The 20221-nt window shown below is 38.1% G+C and overlaps 1 protein-coding gene across 7 annotated transcripts in view; it reads right to left on the reverse strand.

Annotated features, from left to right (window-relative positions):
- Window positions 1–1935: 1935 nt before the first annotated feature.
- PLEKHA1 (pleckstrin homology domain containing A1) overlaps window positions 1936–20221 on the reverse strand; it is a 32567-nt gene continuing 14281 nt past the window's right edge. For 3 of the 7 annotated variants that reach the window (XM_027705638.1, XM_027705637.1, XM_027705639.1), the window contains exons 2-13: window positions 19745–19905; window positions 18243–18299; window positions 17303–17348; window positions 15728–15825; window positions 13148–13279; window positions 12739–12882; window positions 11673–11741; window positions 9056–9120; window positions 8180–8243; window positions 7758–7847; window positions 6569–6643; window positions 1936–4432 (exon numbers count right to left, since the gene is read on the reverse strand). In XM_027705638.1, the coding sequence (XP_027561439.1) occupies window positions 4118–4432; window positions 6569–6643; window positions 7758–7847; window positions 8180–8243; window positions 9056–9120; window positions 11673–11741; window positions 12739–12882; window positions 13148–13279; window positions 15728–15825; window positions 17303–17348; window positions 18243–18299; window positions 19745–19885 (1296 nt within the window). In that variant the 5' untranslated portion in view covers window positions 19886–19905 and the 3' untranslated portion in view covers window positions 1936–4117. Of the gene's footprint in view, window positions 4433–6538; window positions 6644–7757; window positions 7848–8179; window positions 8244–9055; window positions 9121–11672; window positions 11742–12738; window positions 12883–13147; window positions 13280–15727; window positions 15826–17302; window positions 17349–18242; window positions 18300–19744; window positions 19906–20221 lie in introns of all 7 variants that reach the window. The other 4 variants (XM_027705643.1, XM_027705641.1, XM_027705644.1 and 1 more) reach the window with 4 other exon arrangements.

Here is a 20221-nt window from a genome sequence, read left to right on the forward strand (position 1 = left end):
TGCCTTCACAAATGAGTATCAGTTTCTTTTCCTCGGAGGTTGCACAGAAAATCTGACCTGCCAAATCCAGGCAGACAGTGTGTGGGACAGGATTCACTTACAGAGCAGGACTCAGGTTTAACTCTTCCAGAGAGCTGCCTTCAGTATTTCACTGGAAGATCTCAGAAGTACTTCAGCAGCTTACTGGCTTGGAGTATCCCATAGTTAAATAGGCAGTTCTCCAAAATATAGATGAATATTAAGACATTAAATGAAGCTGATAAAAGGTAAAACTATACATAGCACAGAGGGCTTCAAATTTTTAATTTCGACTTTTAGACTAAATTTCCCTATGCAAATTTCCCCTTCTTTAATTTCTTTCCTCTCTCCCACCTCTATTTAATAGGGAACTGTTAAAAGAACAGTGATGTTTCTATCCCATACCTTCAGAGTGCACATTTTAGGAGCACTCAGTAAGTTTTTCCATCCGTTATAGAACATACTATGAATAAAAAATTTGCCTTTGAATATCAGTATTTTCTACTAATACAGCCAATTTTTATGACAGGAGATACTCTCTGATGCCACGTGCACCATTAAATCCTGAGCCTATTTATGCAATTGCAAAACCTCAGAAATCAAAAAGTAAAATGACTAAAATGGCAGCTGTTAGCAAAGAATGATGTTTCAAACTGGTGCCCTCCTTCAACCTGCAGCCCCAATTCCTCTGTTCTACCTTCAAAATTCCCATCTTTGTGTACTTTGCCTACAGAAAGCAGCAGATGCTTCTTTCCAGTCCCACAGCTGAGGAGACTGTGCTCTGATGAGACATTTTAAAGGTTTTTCTGGCCACAGAATCACAGAATGGTTTGGGTTGGAAGGGACCTTCAAGACCATCCAGTCCCACCCCCTGCCATGGGCAGGGACATCTCCCACTAGCCCAGGTTGCTCCAAGCCCCATCCAACCTGGCCTTGGACACTTCCAGGGGTGGGGCAGCCACAGCTTCTCTGGGCAACCTGTGCCAGGGCCTCTCCACCCTCCCAGTGAAGAATTTCTTCTTTATGTGTAATCTTCTGTCTTCAATCAATTTGCTGCTATTGCTGTTCAAAGCTTAGAAGGAGCAAGAATTACAAAAAAACACACATGAACACCTAAACAACAAAGGTGGAGCAGTCCAGTGACTCAACAACTGGAGTTCCAAGATCAATCTCTATATATGAAATATACTTTAAAAGCAAATGCCTGACTTGGATAATTTTTAAAGCTGGAGCATGACCCCTAGGTGGTGCTGACATCCTGTTATTCCATGAGGTTAAGGCATATGCCACTTCATTATATATCTTGGACCATTACACCCCTTGGCAGCCACCTTCAGGAACGTGGACTGCAGAGATAGCAGTTACAATTTCTGTGTCTTATTTTAACACAGTGGGTTTAAATCTATAACCACACAGAATGATTTGATTCCCTCTTCAGTGAAGGGGCACCGAGTTCACAGTCAGATGTTGCAGTCAGAGAGGAATGCAGATAACTGTGCACGGCCTATATTCCAGGAAAGCATTTCTCAGAGAGAACCTTTCTTATGCAATAGTATAAAGCCAGAAAAATGCATGTTACATTTTGTTCCCCTGGGGGGAGGGGGGTGGTTTCCCCTTTCAGATGGAGCCTGAGTGTTTCCAAATATTAACTTGACATTATTATGCATCTCCCCTTCCTTTGCTGATCGATACCCTCTGCATAACACATAAAACTTCCACAGAAGAAACAGAACAGCAAAAGAAAACCAGCTCATTCTGTTCACCTTCTTTCTTAGGCTGCACAACCCGATCAGATTTGAAGGATTAAAAAGATGTTACAGCTGGATAAAAGATAAACTGATCTCTTACATGCTGAAAAGGAATATATTATTCTGGTAAAACATTTAACGTGGTGCAAAGAAACTCAGCCAGATGTTATTTTAAGTTACCCAAACTGATTTATTGACAATTTAAATGTGACATATTTACAGCACTGTTTCTAAAATAATTTAACAATTTTCATAGATTTATAAAAGTACTGATAAATAGGAGACCCTGACAATTACCAACCACAAATATTTTGCTATGCTACCGAACTACATCAGTAGTTCTTTTCTTTTTTCTCTTTTTTTTCTTTTTCCCTCTTTTAAAAAGTCCCATAATGGAGCTGCTTTACCTCCACCCAATGTTTAAAATTGCCAATACCAAAATATATTAAAATGACCATGCAGTGTGAAAGCTGTACCAGAGCAAGTGAATTCAGATGTTAGACTACAGTAAAAATATTTCAATGCAAAGTGTCTTCCACACAGAATGTACTTGTGAAAAAATAAGCTTTTAAAGAGCTATTGTTTTATCTTTATAGAAATTAAAACCTACAATACTAGTACAGACATTTACAGTAACTTCCAATTCTGTGCTAGTTTTCACATATATCTAAAGAGTCAAACAAAACCAGTAATTTACAGATACCACTGCCTTAACACAGTGGTTAGTTAGCTTATGGATAAAATAAAAAAACAAAAAGAAGGTGCTGATATAATTTAAGGTTTTGAAATTAACTATATTCCATTCTTATATGACACCAATTATTCTATCCTGGGATCAACAAATTGCTGTGGTAATGCCATCCATATCTCTCAAGCAGGAAGTCAGTTTGGAAGTCGGAGAGAAGATGGACTTGAATGATATGTATCTCAGGTTCCAGTAGACAAAAAAGGTATTGCAAAGCTGGACAATCTGAATCACAGTAAGCAGCAGCACGAGATATTTGGGGGGGGGTTTGAGTAAAGCAAACATTTCCTCAAAAATGATGAAAAGTACACACCATCTAATCCAATACTTGAAATGTAAAGGTTCTCCTCACTCGCATCACGGATGCCCCATAACACAGTGTACACACACAACAAATACTCACTTTTTAAAACACACACATATTGCACAGCCAGTGGGTGCAATACCAGAACACTGGTATCCCTAACATAAGCCTCCTATTTTAAATAGCTGTTTCAAACTATGCTATCCAGAGCAACTCCAAGCCAATGCTCAAAACCATCGGGAATGGTTTGTGTACTTAACTAACTCAAAAAAGTGTTTCAACAGCGTGAGAGAAAACACAGGCACTTCAGATTATTAGTGCACCAAAAGTTATAGGCCACGATTGCAGGACTAGGAACAGTTCAGTACCAATAACAACAAAACTAAACAACGAGGTCTTCCACTGATCAATACAGAAACAAGAACTGTTCACAAAGCACTGGTAAGGAAACCACTCTCAAAACAGTAAATGATACATTTAAACATTTAAGAAAAACATAATTGCTGCAAAGCCTAATGTAACACAAACCCTACTTAGTTCAAAAGATCTAAAGTGTCCAAATTCCAAAGTCCGATTTCTCTTCTCCCCCCCTCCAAAACATCACTACATGCAGTCCATTGAAATCCAAATGTGCAAAAAGTTATAACCCACCTTTAGGAGTGCATCAAAAATAGGTTGACTATTCAAAATATTATTTTAGTGGAAATTTTACAGCACCATAACTAGAATTCCAAGGGAGTTCAGAATTCCTGTTCTGATAACAAATCAGTTGACACTGCTGATACTAAAGAACTGAAGAAACATTTTGTGCATTTCCTGGTATCTGACAGTCATGGAGAGAAACAATTCTCATTTATGCCTAAAATCTTACTGAAATTAAATAATCACATTTGTTGGCAATAAGCTCTCCACAATATAGCATTAGTTGCAAATTTAGTAAATTTGCCAGATTGGGAATTAAAAATTGCTGGTACTTTGCTTACTTGCAGAAGTACTTTTTTTTTTTTTAATGTGTTTTGGGTTGGTTTTTTTCTAAATTGTGCAGTTTGGCCCCTCCCTAGTAAGTGATTTACTATCAGGCTTTGAGAAAACGCCTAAGGTCCATTTCTGACCCTCAGCTAAAAGGCAAAATACAAACACATTATATATACACGTGTGTGCCCACAAACACACACACACATATATATAACATCAGTGTTCCGGTTTTTTGTTCTCATTTCCTATAATTTTCTTTGGTTCCAAGTCCGAGCAAGGAAATTAGAGGACCGAACAAATGGATCATTCTCCAAACACTTCCAATCCCTACACATCACTAACTGGAAGGCTTGCATCATCCAGATCCACAAGGCCAGGATCCTGTTCCTGAGTGCCATTTTTACTCCGGGGTTCCCAGGGGCCCCGGTCAGTCACTTTGGAAGTTGATTCTCTTGGAGCGATAGCCTGGATCTTGTAGCTCCCTGGCCTGGTCTTGGTAAAAGACTCGTGAAATCCTCGCTTCTCCAAGGCAGGGGGTTTGGCGTGAGGGGCTGGGACCAGAGGGCTGGAATGTGAGGAGGCTGAGGCTGGGCCGGCAGGACGGACAGCATGGTTGGGTTCGGAACAAGACTCGGGATGCTCCTGGAAGAGAAGAAAACGTGTCAGATGAAGCCACTGACCTCGTGTTGGAAAGATGCAGTTTCAGATTTCAATTCTCAGAAACGAAACAAAACAAAACAAAAAAGTCGAGACAGAAAATAACACAAAGCGAAGCATCAGCCACGGCAGCAGGAGGCAGGTGCTTTCTCCAGGAGGTGTATTACTACATGTGAGCTCACAGCAGGATGTGACAGCAACACCAGTTTCTTCATTTAAAGGCATTAAATTTCTTAAATCAAGCACAGCAGCTCTTTAGACTTTGTAATATATCCAGCAAATTGAGGCTCCTTATTTTACTAAGGTGTTAAGTAAGCTTTTGAAGATAAACACTTCAAAGGCCACTGCAAGAGACATCTTTCCAGGAGAAAAGTGTATTCAAACCTTTTCATATAAATCAAGTACTTGTATCCCAAATCCTGGAGTAATGCACATTTTACTGTTCCCTCTTCTTGGGGTAACCACATCCCCAATTTCTTCCAGGGACCAAACAAAAATAGTATCTATTTTATGCTATCAAGACTGTGTAACAATTTCCAGAGCTAATGGACCTAGAAAAGAAACTGATCTTTAAGCTATTCCCTCCAATTGTCAGGTTATTGTCTTGTGTTTATCATTGTTAACTGCCAGTCTGTTGACCTTTAAATAACTGAAAATAATCTTCCACCATTTACCTACTGATAGAAATGAGATCCCAGACTACCTAGGTGTGATTTAATTGTCTAAAACACAGGCACAAAGTGCCATTTTAGATATTTTAGGGCAGCCTGCCCAACCTACAGTTGTATCTCCAGAACCAGGAGTTCCTCAGGTTGGGCAGCATTATCTATCAGTTCTGCAGGGATGTCTCAAATCCCTGAGCACTGCTGGATCCAGTTTTACATGCTGTGATCCAAATGCTGTGTGACAATGCAGTGAACTGTGTGTGCATCAGGAGCTGCAGCTGCTGCCACTTCTGCCATCACCAGGGTTAGTCCAGGAACTACAGGAGTCTGCCAACCCATGGGCATACACAAATCAAGGCATTTTTCAAGCACATTTGTTAGCAAAAAAACCCCATCCCAGATGTGTGTCCAAGATGCACGTACTAATTGAAATACAGTAGTTTTTCTTAGAATGTTACCACATAAATTCATAAATTTAATCCTAATGGATTCTGCCAAGTACTACCATTATTTCTTCTTATAAATGAACTAAATATTATTGGGTGGAGCTGTGCAACTGTTTTGGGACTTCAGTTTTGTGTTCAGTTTCACTGAAGTATTTCACATTATTTACACTGCCTTATTTAATTTCATTATTCCATTGCCTTTACCTGAGGATACTCCACTTTAAGAAAAAACATTTCTTTAAGAGAACATATAGTTCAGTGATTTACCTACTATCCTTCTTATTATTAATAATTTTAGTCCAACAAATGGGACAAAAGGGATGTTAAGAAACATCTCTATGACTTTTTGCTAATCTGGCCTGAAGGATACTCAGATTTTACTACCCACACTGGCTGTAATTACACAGTTAAGAAGCCGTGCTGCTGTACTGCTCCTAAGTTGCACTGCTTTGGACAGTGTATCGATTATAGGTTACAAAGCTTCTATGTTTGAGCTAATAATTTCATGCAGGGACTTACAAAGCCATGCAAATCAGGCTACAATATGATCCTCCCAAACACTGGAGTTACAAGGTGCATGTTTTGTGTGCACGCATCTGGATTAGTCTGTGGGCAGCTTCGACTCCACCTCGCCTTTGCGCAGTTTCGAAACAAAGGTAAAGTAAAATGGAAATATGAACTCTCATGCAAATCAGCTTTAGTACTTTGCTACTGCAGTGACACCAGATCACTTACATTTAAATGTTTAGCACACTTTGAAGTGTAAGCAGTGGTTTTGCCGTTTTTAGCTTTCAATTCATTTAAAAGCATGAAAAAAACCAGTGCAAACCTGCGAGTGAACGATATTATTGACGAGTTAGTTTTCAGTAATGGTAATGACAACAAGGTAGGGTTATTTTTAGCTTTTTTTTTACAGTGCAAATTAGTCTCTAGTCGTAGCCCTCTGTGAAGAAGGCGAGTTTACATGAGAGCCCACATACGTGCTGCATTCACCAGTTCTTGATGTATACCTCTGTATACAAGGATTCGACAGCCTTCTGGCCTGCCGCATCTGGAACACAGTGCAAAGCTAAGATTAGAGTAACCTGGACTTGGGGAAAGAAGAGAACAGAGGGAACAAGAAGTGATGCAGACAGTCATAGCTACATTGCTCAGTTAGCCCCACATTAAAAAAAAATAAAAAAATTAAAAAAAGCATACACCAGGAAAAAGTTAACTGCGTATTTTCATTCCCCCCAAAACGGAACGGAATTTGTAACGGGAGGTTTTATGTAAAAGCATGAAGCAGCTCCCAGAAACACAGCTGAGAGCTTAGACTGAGTTACCAGAAACACAGTATCAGTGCAAAAGTAGTCAAAAGCCAGATTTAAATTATTGTATATCAGCTTATGGGGGTAATGATATATTCAGCTTATTACAAAATATCCCAGAGCCAGAAAATGAAAACCGTAGCATGCAACATCTGAACTGTAAAGTATTCCATGTCCTAAATCTGGACACACTTGGAGACACTGTGACACCATGGTAACCTTCACTACTCATCACAAGTTATTTTGTACTTTGTACTGAACATCTAATATGGTTTAAATGCAAGTAGGCATGAAATGTTGGCTTCAGAAATACTAAGCTTTGTCACAGTGCCTCAGTTCAGTACTGGGAGATGCTGTTCTCATTACATTTCCAACAGCAAAAACTAACTCATGCAAGCAGAAATCTGTTAGTTACTTTAAACTTGAATCTACATCTGCAAATACAGTAAACTATCAATAATGGAGAATGATAATTTAGTAGTGAGAGTTGTTAAAAACAAATTAGGATATTATCATTTGATTGCAAAATGCAGCAACTAGCAGGAACACCTGAGAGGCATTAGAAAGTTTCAATTTAACTTCCAAACTAGTAGTAGTGACAAAGATCACATTGAACTCAGAGGAACTTTTCTAGGTTAGCACTTGCACTATCTACAGGTTCAAGACAAACAATGCACAGAAAGTCACATACAGGTAGGACTAAGCCAAGGGCTCAACTAAAAACATTGAGTATTTTATGCCAGTCTGTATAAAAGTTCATGCAAAGAGGCTACGTTACTATAGGACAGGAGAGAGGAAAGGCAAAAGGGAAAAAAAAAACAGTCAGAACTTAATGTGCACAAGTGAACATCAACTAATCACATCTTCTGTGAGGTGCAGGGTGACATACGGAAGCTGCTGATCTCCCAGGTCCCCGCTGTGCTACAATGGCCCCGGAAATTGCCTTTATCCAACTGTGCATGTCCTCGGGACTGTCAGCCTGCAGCAAACAGCACACACGGCATGGTCAACACAACTCAGCTTTCCCAGTGTCCCAACCATCTGCACCAGAACAGCAGCCTAACCCTGCTTCACTCTGTTATTCAAAGCCATTGGAAATTCTCTTTCTTAACCCGGACATTTTTGAAGTTCTTACCCTGAATTTACTATTACATTTATATAGTTATATAAAACAATAAATAAAACATACTGAATATCACCTTCCCCCTGAAAATCGTGGCACAGTTAAAGTACAGAAGCACTTCTGTTTCAAAGCTGTATTTAACTATGTCAGTCTCTTGGTTTTGCCCCAAGTTTACAAGAAGAAATTACCTGTACATAAAAGGTTCGAGAAGTTGTTACGATTTCAAAGAGATTGTCTCTCATCATTATATCACTGTAAATTAAATACAAAAATACATCAAAAGCAAGTACAACTTTCCCACTGTATTTTAACAAGATTCTAGGATGGGCAGAGAATCAGAGTATTTGTTGTCTGACTCTTGCATCTCTTGATCACTCTACTATTGGTTTTCTGCTAATTTTAGCCTTAAGACACTTCATTTTATCAGTGGCATGCATGCTACTACATATATTTCTAATCAGAACATTCTAAATCATATAATAAGTTTAAAAATATTTACTCTTCTTGTCAAGTTTCTGTAGAATTTCTCACTTATATTTTGTTATGTCTTTGCAAAGTATTAGTCCTAAGCAGTAGCCTGGTAAAAAAAAAAATTCAACATCCATCATGACTACTGCAAAGGCAATTATTCCTTAACATATTGGCATTTGGTGGGAGGGAAACAGCAGGATAAAGAGTGTTCTCATCCAGATTCAGACATCTGATGTGAGTTAATGTCCTCTAAAGGTTTACAGATTATATAAGCAGAATAGAGACTCCTAAAATTGCTGATTCAGATCAAACAGCCCCCTTGCATCTCTAACTCATGATTCCATGATATTCCTTTGTTCTGCCCTTGTCCAGCACATTTACATCCTACTGAATGTTACAAGTTGGAAACACACACTAATATAGAGCCCTTAAAACCAGATTTATGCACAAAAACGGGTCCTGTCCCATAAAGAGAGACCATCCCACATGCACACATCAACTGAAGTTATTAAACAGTTCTCCAAGGGGCAGTCTGGCCATGACAAAGCAGGGAATTACATTCCATGTAATGGCATCTGTGCTTCTCTCCTCACCTTTGTTTGCATTCCTGAACTTTATGGACCTCCTTAAGTGGTATAACCCTGAGAGGTTCCTTTTCCTGGAAAAATAAAAAGGCAAACATATTACAGCAGAGTATACCTAACAGCTAGAACGGAGTCAGAAAGCCAGAGGTCAGGACAGCAGACTTACATAACTGAGATTTTCAAGGCAGTCACTTATGCAAAAGGTGGTGTCAACCAAAATTTAGTTTGCTTTTGCAAGTATTAAACTAACCATGGCACTTGCAATGAAGAGGAGGACAAATCAAGAAGTGAAAAAACCCCAAAACATTAATTCCATACCATCATGGAGACAACCACCCCTGTCCTCTTCCCCTAACCAGGTCAGAAAATTGAACCTGCCTCAAGCAGCTTATTTCAGTAAAATTGTCATTATATTCATTTGCTATGAAATGCTAACATAGAAGATGCTTTATTAATTATACTGCATGACATGGCTTTAAGCAAGATTAATTGTATTCTGTATTTAATACAATTAAAAATAATACAAAGAAACTAATCCTACAACATCTGTAAAAGTGCAGCTATTCTTAAAATATAAGAAAATTTGTTATCATAACAAAAATAAATGTTTAAGTTTCACACAACAGGAAAAAAAGTGAGACCATTCAAACAGAAATACTTTCACTTTTGCCATGACAGCATAATGTCACACATACTATTATTTTCTGGTGGTTGTTGCAGTAAACCACAAACAAACATCTTATTTTACCTCCTAATGTGTTTTCTTTAAGCAGTGGTACAATGGACTACTTCAGCTGGCTACAACTTCCAGACAAAACAAAAGCTGTAGCTCTGGAATGACTTTCTCTACCATTCCTATTACAGATACTGAAGAGATTTTTGTTGTTACAGCAAACAGCGAATGTCACTCAAATATAACCATCCTCAAATATCAGTTTTCCTTAGATCACTTGTTTCTACAGCAGATCAAATGTAGAGAGTTTAAAATTCAATCTTTTGCTCCTCTCATCCTCTCTCTGTTGTTCTTAGATTCACTCATCCCCTACAATGAATTTTCAGAGTAATACATCAAGAGTGAACGGCAAGATCATCTCTGCAGTACAGACACCTGTTACAGGGAAAGACTCAGCTCAGAAATTACCATTTCCTGAGCCTCATATTGCCTGTATTCCACTGTGCTCCACCTGGCTGATGTGGGCTCTTCATCAAACCAGGGTGAGCAGGCTGGATGTCAGGACAAACTTCCAGTGCAAGCCACAGTGGACTGGAGACTGCAGCTGCTGGGAACTAAGTCCAACTGAAAGAAATTCTCCAGAACTAGAAGTCTGGTGCTACATTATCTGAATATGACCTCCAATTATATGAAACATTATCATGATTAAGTTTCCTAACCATGGAATTCTCTGATTAACCACTATAATATGATAAAAGGACACTATATTCTCTACATATTCAGTATTTACTTCCCTGAAAAGGGATGACTCTCTTAAAATGGAAAAAAAAACCCTGATTTCAGTACAAATTGTGAAGCAGGATCCAATTCACTGTTGTCTGGCAGCTGGTCAGCCCAGCACCTTCCTCAGGCTGCAGCAAGGGAATATTAACCTGAAGAACAGAGGATACTACCAGATTTTATGTTGCTCAAGGAGCATGATGAAACACTGGAAGTGTAGGCATTTCTACCATCTAGTATTCTCTCACACAGTACAATTCTTCACTGAGAATTTGTTTGTGAGCCACCTGCACTCAGATTTGTTTTTTAAATAAAAATAGAGGGTTTATTATAGGCAATGAGTCAGAATTGTTATGCTGACAGCTTAACAAAGGTAATGATGCAAGATCAAACTCCTGCTGCTGTTGGATACACCCTCATTAAGAGGGGAGCCAAAGTTCACTTCAGTAACAGCCTGAAATTTGGGTTCTTGACATTTTACATCTTATGTTTGGCCTGCAAACTCAATTTACAATACTGTACAATGCAGACTTCATTCCTTAGGCACAGGTTTTCCTACCCTTATTAAGTGTGGGATTCCTTTTTTGGTAAAACAGATTGTCTGCAGAACCAGTCACCTAATTTTTAAATGAAGTCTGAAGGCATTTATCATGTGGTCAAAACGAGAGTGATGAGTGGGAAGAAAGGTCATGGAACTGAAACAAACTCTGCAAGAGTTGCTGCTGAACAGAAAATCAGTGTTTTTTGCCTGTCTTGGCTGCTCTGGTGAAAACAAGTGTGTGGGAAAAGATCCCATAATTGCTATGATAAAACACCTTGTCATTCTACCTTTAAATTAAGAATTGCCAGGTTACAGTTTTGTCTCTCCCATAATGATTTGCTATTTCAAGAACACAATTAATTATCTGTGAGTGAAAAGTGACATAAGCTACTAATACAAAAATCAGGGTGATTGTAGAGTATATCCTGTTACTGTTCTCCAGTGCCCTACAGATGGGTTCCCAAACAGACTGAAGTACAAGTTTACAGTTGCCCTATTTTTTGGTTTATTACAGTACAAACTTAGGAGTTGCAGGAACAAGCACAGCACAGCACATTTTTCAAATACAAGCACATTTATTTAGATTTTCTTGCAACTATCACTGGAAAAATAACACATGGTTGGAAACTTACCAGTTCAGACTTGAAGTATCCTATTGTGTTTTCATCTAGCTGAAAGTATCTTCTCTTCCAGTTCTTCATCTGTTAAAGGAAAAGAAATAAATATTTCTACATTTTATACATAAAATATACTTACATGTCATATATTTTGCATATATTGAACGATATAATTCTCATTTATATTCATAACATATGATACGGTATAATTAATTTATTTATATTTATTAATTTAAAATGTATTTATTATAATTTATAATAATTATAAATTTCATTTTTTGTATGTGTGATGTGGATATATATATATAGTGTCCCCAAAATAATTATGCAAGGCTCTGCTCAATTTTTTTTTTTAAATTGCAATAATTAAAAAATCTGGAAGCTACTATTTACTATTATAAGATTTATTCAAACTGTAGAAACTCAGCAGCACAAATATCCTGGAGGGAATATTAATAGACAACACATTACAGGTTTCTAGTTTATTTTTAACTAAATAGGGAGTATTACAAAAAGAAGCTTCATAATTCAAGATAAAATGAGTCTGAGAACTCAAAGATGCATATCTTGCTTAATCTGAACTACCAATTCCTTCTTTTAGCAAGGCATCATGTGAATAGTTCCACTTGTGTCAACCAGCCTGAGAAGTTGTACAGTTCTTCCTCTGAACTGAAAAGTCAGCTTTTTGCAAACATTTCAGTGATTTTGAAGGCCTGCATTGAACTTCTGCCTTAATTTAGAGGTTTTTAAGAAGCAAAATAAGAATCTCTACATAACTGTAGAAGAGAGTTCCCAGTTGCATGCACTAACCATAATGTGAAAGTCTGTGCACACACTTTGCCTCTCTAAAACATCTTCAACAACATAACACTGAAGAAAGTCATGAAAAGAAGTAAAACAGACATAAATCAAATGCTAGAGGAGGATAAGTTTTATCTTTAGCCATCCTAAGTATTGTCAGTAGTAGTAATGTTACTGGTAACTGTGTGGGTTTTTATTTAATCATCTACTTGATCAGTACAACTACCACCTTAGGACCATTGCTCTTGATTATTGAAACACACTGATCTCCCACACTTACCACTGCTCCTTGTTTCACACAGTAACCAGCTTTGATAATAGCATTATCTGGGGGGTGCTTAGCAGCAAAATAAGGAAGGTGACTTTGTGACCGCTTCAAATAATTCCTGTCAGCCCCTTCACTGCACTCACTGACTTCTTCTTTCTAGAATAAAGCAGGAAAGTGAAAAATACTCAAGTTTTATTCTAAAGATCAAAGAATAACTATACTAGTTATAATAGGAAATAATTGTATCATCCCATGCTCATAAATCCCATTCCCAATTTTAAAGGACAAAATATTTTAACCGATTTCCAGAGACAACTGAGAGGCCTCTGAGCAAGAGGAGAAGCTGACAGCTATACTGTGGTACATAACACTGTAAAACACAGCTTCCTCTATCAAATAAAACTTGTTTGAAGGGTGTTACCTGGGTAGGTGTAATGATGGGAACACCACCAACAATTTCTGTCCTGTAAGAGACTTGCTTCTTTCCACCTGGGCTTTCAGCTTGACGATTTGCATTATCCATTTGACACAGAGGATCTGACTGCTTTGGTACCTGGAAGTGGAATGTGACAGCTGACATAAGTTTTATGAAGACCTAAAAAAGCCCAAAGCATTTCTCGAGAATTCTGCATTTGTCTTCAGCAGGATTTAACAAATGTTCTCCAATTGAAAAAGGTCAGAAATAGCTTACACGAAAATTTGTCATAATGGCCATGGTTTAGTGCTCAGAAAACTGGTGCCAAGAAAGACATTTCACTGGATGAAATCAACTGCAAGCTTTGCCATAAGTTCTACACTTGATATTCAAGAAGCACTGCTGTTTTGTAGAAGAACTGGTTCTTAATTTTTCAGTTGCTTTCAGTTCTAGTTATAAGTGCTTTATACTGGAAACATCTCAGTGCCCTTTGTCACACGGGTTGTCTGACCAGTGTGACATTTGTCATCACAGGTACTTGGCATGAAGGCTGCATGTGCTGCCCCCATTAATCCTCCATATATTGCTAAATTCTGTCCAAAATGACCCTACCTACCTATTTCTAACTATCATTAACTATTAGATAATTATCTCAAATGTGGAGCTAAATCAAAACTTCATGGGAATTTCATTTCCCCAGTAAGTGTTTTGATCTAAAATGTTTACTCAGATTTCTGAGTTCATACAGGAAGTAAAATTCTTTAACCTAAGAAATGTACTAACTGGCTAACTAAGACATTCTTATTCATAATCTCCTTACACCCCTAATATTAATATAGTAAATTTGAAGAGATCAAGTCTCACATACAAATATCCCAGCCAGCAACCTGCTTGGGTATTTACAGAAGACACCCAAAGTCATTCAGAAATAAAGGACACACAAATTGTCTTTACACAGTGAAATATCATCCAAGACTGTGGCACGTTGAAATCTTGAAATTGAACTGATCCAGACAAAAAAACGAAGCTACTTTACATTCTGCTGTGACTCCAGTTCCTATGCCCAGGACTGCTTATTTTGCAAAAAAAGCAGCCTGCAAAGAAGTACAAACAGTCCTGGGAGCCCAAATGTCAGCCCAGGACAGCTGGGCTGGCTGAGCAACGGTGACACTCAGCAGCTTCATCCTCTCACTTCCACTGTCCCCTCCTCTGGTGACTCCCTGAGGTGAAGGGAGTGACTCCATTCCCAGCCAAGTCTGGCACTGAGGGACAAGGCACTCCCTAGTGCACAGGGCTTGTAGCTACAGCTTTATGGGCAAGTGCTCCAGCTGCCACAAACTCCTGCTCAAAATGCTGCAGACCAACCCCACGACCCCCTCCTCACACGGAGGCATTTTCCAACAGCACTCAGGCACAGGTACACGATGTGCTGGGCTGCAGAGGCTCATAGTCATTCCCAAATTATCAGCACTCAAGAGCACTAAAATATGCAACGAATCTTGGAGGACTACAGTCTACAGCAAGTAATGCTCATGTGAAAATGAATAATTGAATTAGCTTAATTATTTGATTAAATAATTGGCCGTACTAAATAAGCTGTGAACAGATTAACAGTTCAAAGGCTTGTTCCTTCAAAGACAGAATACTGATGATTTCACCAGCCATGTAAAAATGCAAGTTAAACACAGGGTAATCAGTGTTGAGACTATATTTTAAATTGACGCAATTATTTATTTATTTATTCACCCTGTTTCTTGAACTGGAAACAACTCAAGCCTGGTTGTGGTGTGTCCTCCTCGTGAAAAAGCTTTTCATTTCTGAGGGTTTTTTATTTATCATTAGCAGCAATGTTTTTATAACTCCAAAGAAATGGCTACTTCAAAACAAAGCAAACAACTCCTTAGATAACCTAAAAATGAGAAAGTTACTGACAACAAATACAAATATGTGCACCAATGCTCAGAACTCCTTCTCTGCCAGGGTATGCTCTCAAAACTGTTCATCGTCATCACTTCCCCAAAACTGGAGAGAAAACAAAACCATAACTTCTGCCTCCTGAAAAGACTGAGGTAACACGTGGGGTTTTCTGTCATAACAAGAGTTGTCCTGGCCCAAAACCAGAAAATAATAGAATAATTTAACATCTTCCAGAGGAACCACTAATGTTTCTTTGCATGGATGTTACCTGAAATCAGGAGAGAGCCTTTGGAACTTGGCATGATGTGTTTGCTCAATATTTTAGTGATACTTTAGGAAATACTAAATTTTGACAACATGCAGAAGTATGTGTATCTTTTAATTGCTTGCAAGTGTCTTCTAGATATTTCAATCAATATTAAATGTGCACAAGTTATTTTAAATTATTAGAAAACATCCTATGCTGTAATTAAAAATATAATCAATCACATTTTTGTCCGATTTCCAAAAAGTAAAATAAACTCAAATTCAGGGGGAGTTTCTTTAAGTCTTGGAAAGCAGAGCCATGACTTGTTTGTGGTGATAAAAACTGGAGGCAAAGGTTACACATAAGCACCTTGAGACAGTCACCATTTGAAAGCATCACTGAGTATCAACTCAATCACTTACTGTGATTTTGGTAGCTTTGTTCAGAACATTTACCCATTCAACTAGGTCCTGCTGATCATTGGCTTGTAGAAAGTATTTTCTCATCCCTGCATTCATAACTGTTAAAAACCAGTATGAAAAGTTAACAACACTGACATTTAAGAGCAAACTTAACATCATCATGAAAAGATTTGATTTCAGATGAAAAATCCAGTTGAAGTATTCAAGTGCTCTGCTACATTTGTTTTTAGAAAGTCACTCTAAGATATGTATATCCATTTGACAGGATTTCTTTATGCTAAAAAACAAGTAATAATTTAAGCTCTCCACTTAAATGGCATCATACAGACTGTGACAACCTCATTAACATGACTATGATCGCTGGGTTTTATTTTTTACTTTTTAGTTCTGCAAAACTCAGCACTGATTACTAAGTAGATGATGCTCAAGACCAAACAACTTGAAAACAGCCAGAACATAAATCTTTCTTTTACTTTAGTGACTTGGCAAAGAAAGCATATTTTAATAAGTTTATATCTCTACTGGCAACACCCAGCATCCTTCATCCAAAAAGGACAAACATATTTCTGTGTAACAGTAAAAATGGGTAGTTTGCTCCCAAATTTCAAGAACTTATCTTGAAATAGGTTTTAAGGTGAGCAGTGACAAAAAAAACCCTCCTGGAATTCTGAAGCATTGCAGCTAAAACCTGCACAGATATTGCTGCTCTACCTATAACATAATAGTCCTTCAAGTCACCACTAACAGGAAATGCAGGCCAGAAACAGATACTTTTGCTTTTCTATCATCTTTCTCCCCAAAGTGGATGGCTTGAAACAAACATTATTAGATGCAAATATAAATTGAAAATACAAAACTGTATAATGAGTTGACTGAAACAACAACCCCTGGTAGCTGAATAAAATGACAACAAATTTATATTTTTCCTTTAAAAAGTATAAAACCTGCTTTAATAGATTAGAGATATTTAAAGCTTTCAGCCAGCAACTTGGATAATTAAGGTGTTTTAGAGCTGGCCAACTGACAAGAGCAACTTTACAAGTGCTGAAGACAAATCCCTCCACACATACATGTGCAGAGGAATCTGTAGATGGCACTGAGCTGACACACCAGGTACTTGCCTAAAACCCCTGCAGCCCTACACACATGATTTACCAAGTGTTTCACAGAGAAGGTGCCCCAAACAAACTATTTTTCTCTGATGCAGCAACAGAGGCTGAAATTTAACTCAAGAACACTGGCTGACAGTATTTCTAAATCAGCTGTTTTATCAGTGAAACAGATTAAAACAGTCAAATTTCTCGTCTTCAGAGCTGACAGGCATGCCATTTATTAATGCCTCAAAAATTTCAGACATCTGAAAAACAGCTCTGACTTACTCCTCAATATGAAAAAATACAAAAACACCTTGTGAAGAAGCCAACATTTCCCTCACACTAAATAAGAAGCAGTGAATACAAGCTGGTTTTTAAAAATACACTACCAGCTTAGACAGTAACAGATTTGCAGAACACAATCTTTCCTTCAAGTTTCTGAAGAATGTACTTGATGCACACAGCACATGCAAGAACTTACCAAAACAGAACTCTGCCTTTGGCCTTAGCTTAGTTGCATCGCTAACCTGGGAGGGAAATTAAGATTATAAGTGTCACTGTGCATAGAAAATATACATCAGATATCACAAGTTTTACTCTCTTGGAAGTGGCTAAATTCAAAGATTAGCAGCACAGCAAGCTGGTTAGGTATAATGATATACAGATATAAAAAAAATACTATATAAGATTCAGTTCAAGATATGCGGCCTATGGTAAGAAGACAGTTTAAGACGTGTCCCTACATCTTAAATTTAAGGATTCTTTACCAGATGAATGTTGAAATCTGAAAACATAACACTTTTACTTGCATTTTGGTTCATTAACATAAGAATAATGGCCACTTTTCTTCAGGGGTCTCTAAAATGTCAGTGCTGGGGGAGGAGAGAAGCAGGTGTCCTGTTTTGAGGGAGGTGTTGACATTTTTACATTATAGAGCACCCCTGTCAGGGGTGGGGGAAAAGGCAAAGCAGACTTTCTTAGTTCACAGTTCTTTTTCACACATATTTAGAACTGGCTGTAGAGAGAGTAATGAAATATTTCTGTCCTGTCTATTAAAGAACATTAGCACCTCAAACTATCACTCCCAAAGACTTATTTTCCACTTCATAAGTGGCCTGTCTTTTCACCCAGGCTAACTGGAACTGAAATACTCATAAAGAATTGAAATATACAGTTCAGAACTGTTAATTCTATGCTGCACAAAGAACTGCTGCTTAAATTCACTACACAAACCTAGACAACGTGGTAATTAATCTGTTCTTATTTTAATCTGAACCCATTGAAGTGTTTGTAACACTTCTTTAACTCAGGAATAGCACACAAACAAAAATAGTAAGTAAGTGGCATTTAATTTTGCCTGAAGTTGAGGCTTGTGGTAGATACACCAAGAATTTAGCAACAAGTGTCTCACATTATCTTACCTTTGAAATATAGGTAAGTTTAATGACCCCAACAGGTGGAGATCCAGAGGGAAGATTCTGAAACAAATCACATATGTTACAAAGTGAAACTGGTTTATTCTCACATCACAGGCAGTGTTTATGCATAAAAAGCAAATAATTCCACAAACAAAAAGAAAATCCTACGTCTTTTTATAGACAATGCACAATGTAGTCTTGAAACAGGATCTAAACTACTTGTTTATTATACACACATCTGTTAATCAACTAAAAACAGAAAGACTGCTAGAAACAATACAAATTGTAATTGTTTCAGAGGTTTATGTATTTTACTAGAGGAAAAAGGATTCTTGTGGGTCTGCATCCAGGAAATCCGGAAAGAATACTTTTTCCTTAACAGATGTTGGAATCTCGTGTACTTTGACCAGGGCAGGCGGAAGGGACAAGAAGTGACATTCATCTGTTATGTCAGAGACTTCAAAGGCCATCTCACGTATTTTCCAATCACTTCAGGGGTTAAAAATGGTCTTCACATAATGACTCTATAAAAACTCTGCTGCTCTTCAAAACTAAAGCAGTTCGAGAAAATCAAGAAGAAGCTTCAATTTGCCTCTTGCAAGAAATCCTTTCATTTGCACATGAATGCTAACATTAAACAAATGCCTGAACTAGGCCTGGGTGTGCACTGCAAATAGCATTAAGTGCTAAAACTTCTGAAAAATAGCAGTTTCTACAGCACGTCAAGGTTTTGTCCATGTGCCCTGGTTACATCACAGGAGCAACTGAAAAAAAGAACTGCTTCATACCAGTCACTAAGATTAAATGTTTGAAGTCCCTTATTTCCAGCAATTCTTTTTCTCCTCAGTGAGAACTGCTAAATGCTTCAGTCACAAGTCACATTCATCAAGCTGCACATCATTTACATTTTGGTTTTGCTGGTTCCTTTGAACAGCAGATTCCTGCATTTTATCCCTGCTCTTCCTGGCAGAATGGTACATGGATGTTCTCCTGGCAGGCAGCTGCCAGCTGACCTGGATCATGTGCTTTTACTGTCTCTGTACCCAAAACTTAAGCAATTATCTGTCCTTCCCTATGCTAGAAAACACATGGATCCATGTACACTGTAAAAGCAGCTTTTATCTAAAGGATGCTCTCCATCACAACCAGCTTTCCTCATTCGTGCTGGATTGCAGCTGCAGGCATGATTGTGAATTGCTTTTCAATAGGTAAAGTAATATGAGACAGCTAAATGAGTCACATAGTGCAAGGAAAACTACACACCTCCATATAAGGCTAAAGGTGAATTAAAACACCTGTGCTAAAACTGCATGTATGTGATTTGGCTCATCAGGTTATACTGAACTGATTTACAATTAATTTGCTTATGGCAACTTATTTTTTGCTCAGCTTTTGGGTCCATAATCTAGTGCCAAACCCCATTTTTCTTAAGCAAAATTGTTAAAAAATCTGGAAAAAAGTGGGAATCGATATAAACCAGGAAACTCCTGCCAAGACCACCTCACCTGTGGGTTGTCCATGTACCACACCAGGCTGTCTTCCCGTGTGTCCAGGATGAAGTACCGCCGCAGAAACTTCCCGCTATTCTCATTTTCCTCAATGTCTAGGAAACCACAGATGCGATTCTGACGATCCACATAAGGCATTTCTGACCCTGGACATCACACTGCAGAACAGAACACACACACACAACAAGTTGAAGCAAAGTTCCTCGTTACTAATTTTAACCCTGCCCGTGACATTTTGAGCAGTTTCAACTCGGAGCTTCAAGAGGTTTCTACGGAAGAGCAAGTGAGACGTAGCTGCTCCCCCCAATCACCACTGAATTTTTAGACAGGTCTTCCATTCTTCTTTGAAAACTGTACTTAGATATCTAACAGCCTAAAAAATAAAAGTGGTAAATAGCAGATGAGATCTAAACCAGCTTTTACATTATCACTAAAAAATAAAGATCCTCCTTCACAACACGCACCAAGCTCGGA

The sequence above is a fragment of the Neopelma chrysocephalum genome, unplaced genomic scaffold (assembly GCF_003984885.1).
Source record: "Neopelma chrysocephalum unplaced genomic scaffold, ASM398488v2 Primary Assembly neopelma1_347, whole genome shotgun sequence".
Classification (NCBI taxonomy): domain Eukaryota; kingdom Metazoa; phylum Chordata; class Aves; order Passeriformes; family Pipridae; genus Neopelma; species Neopelma chrysocephalum.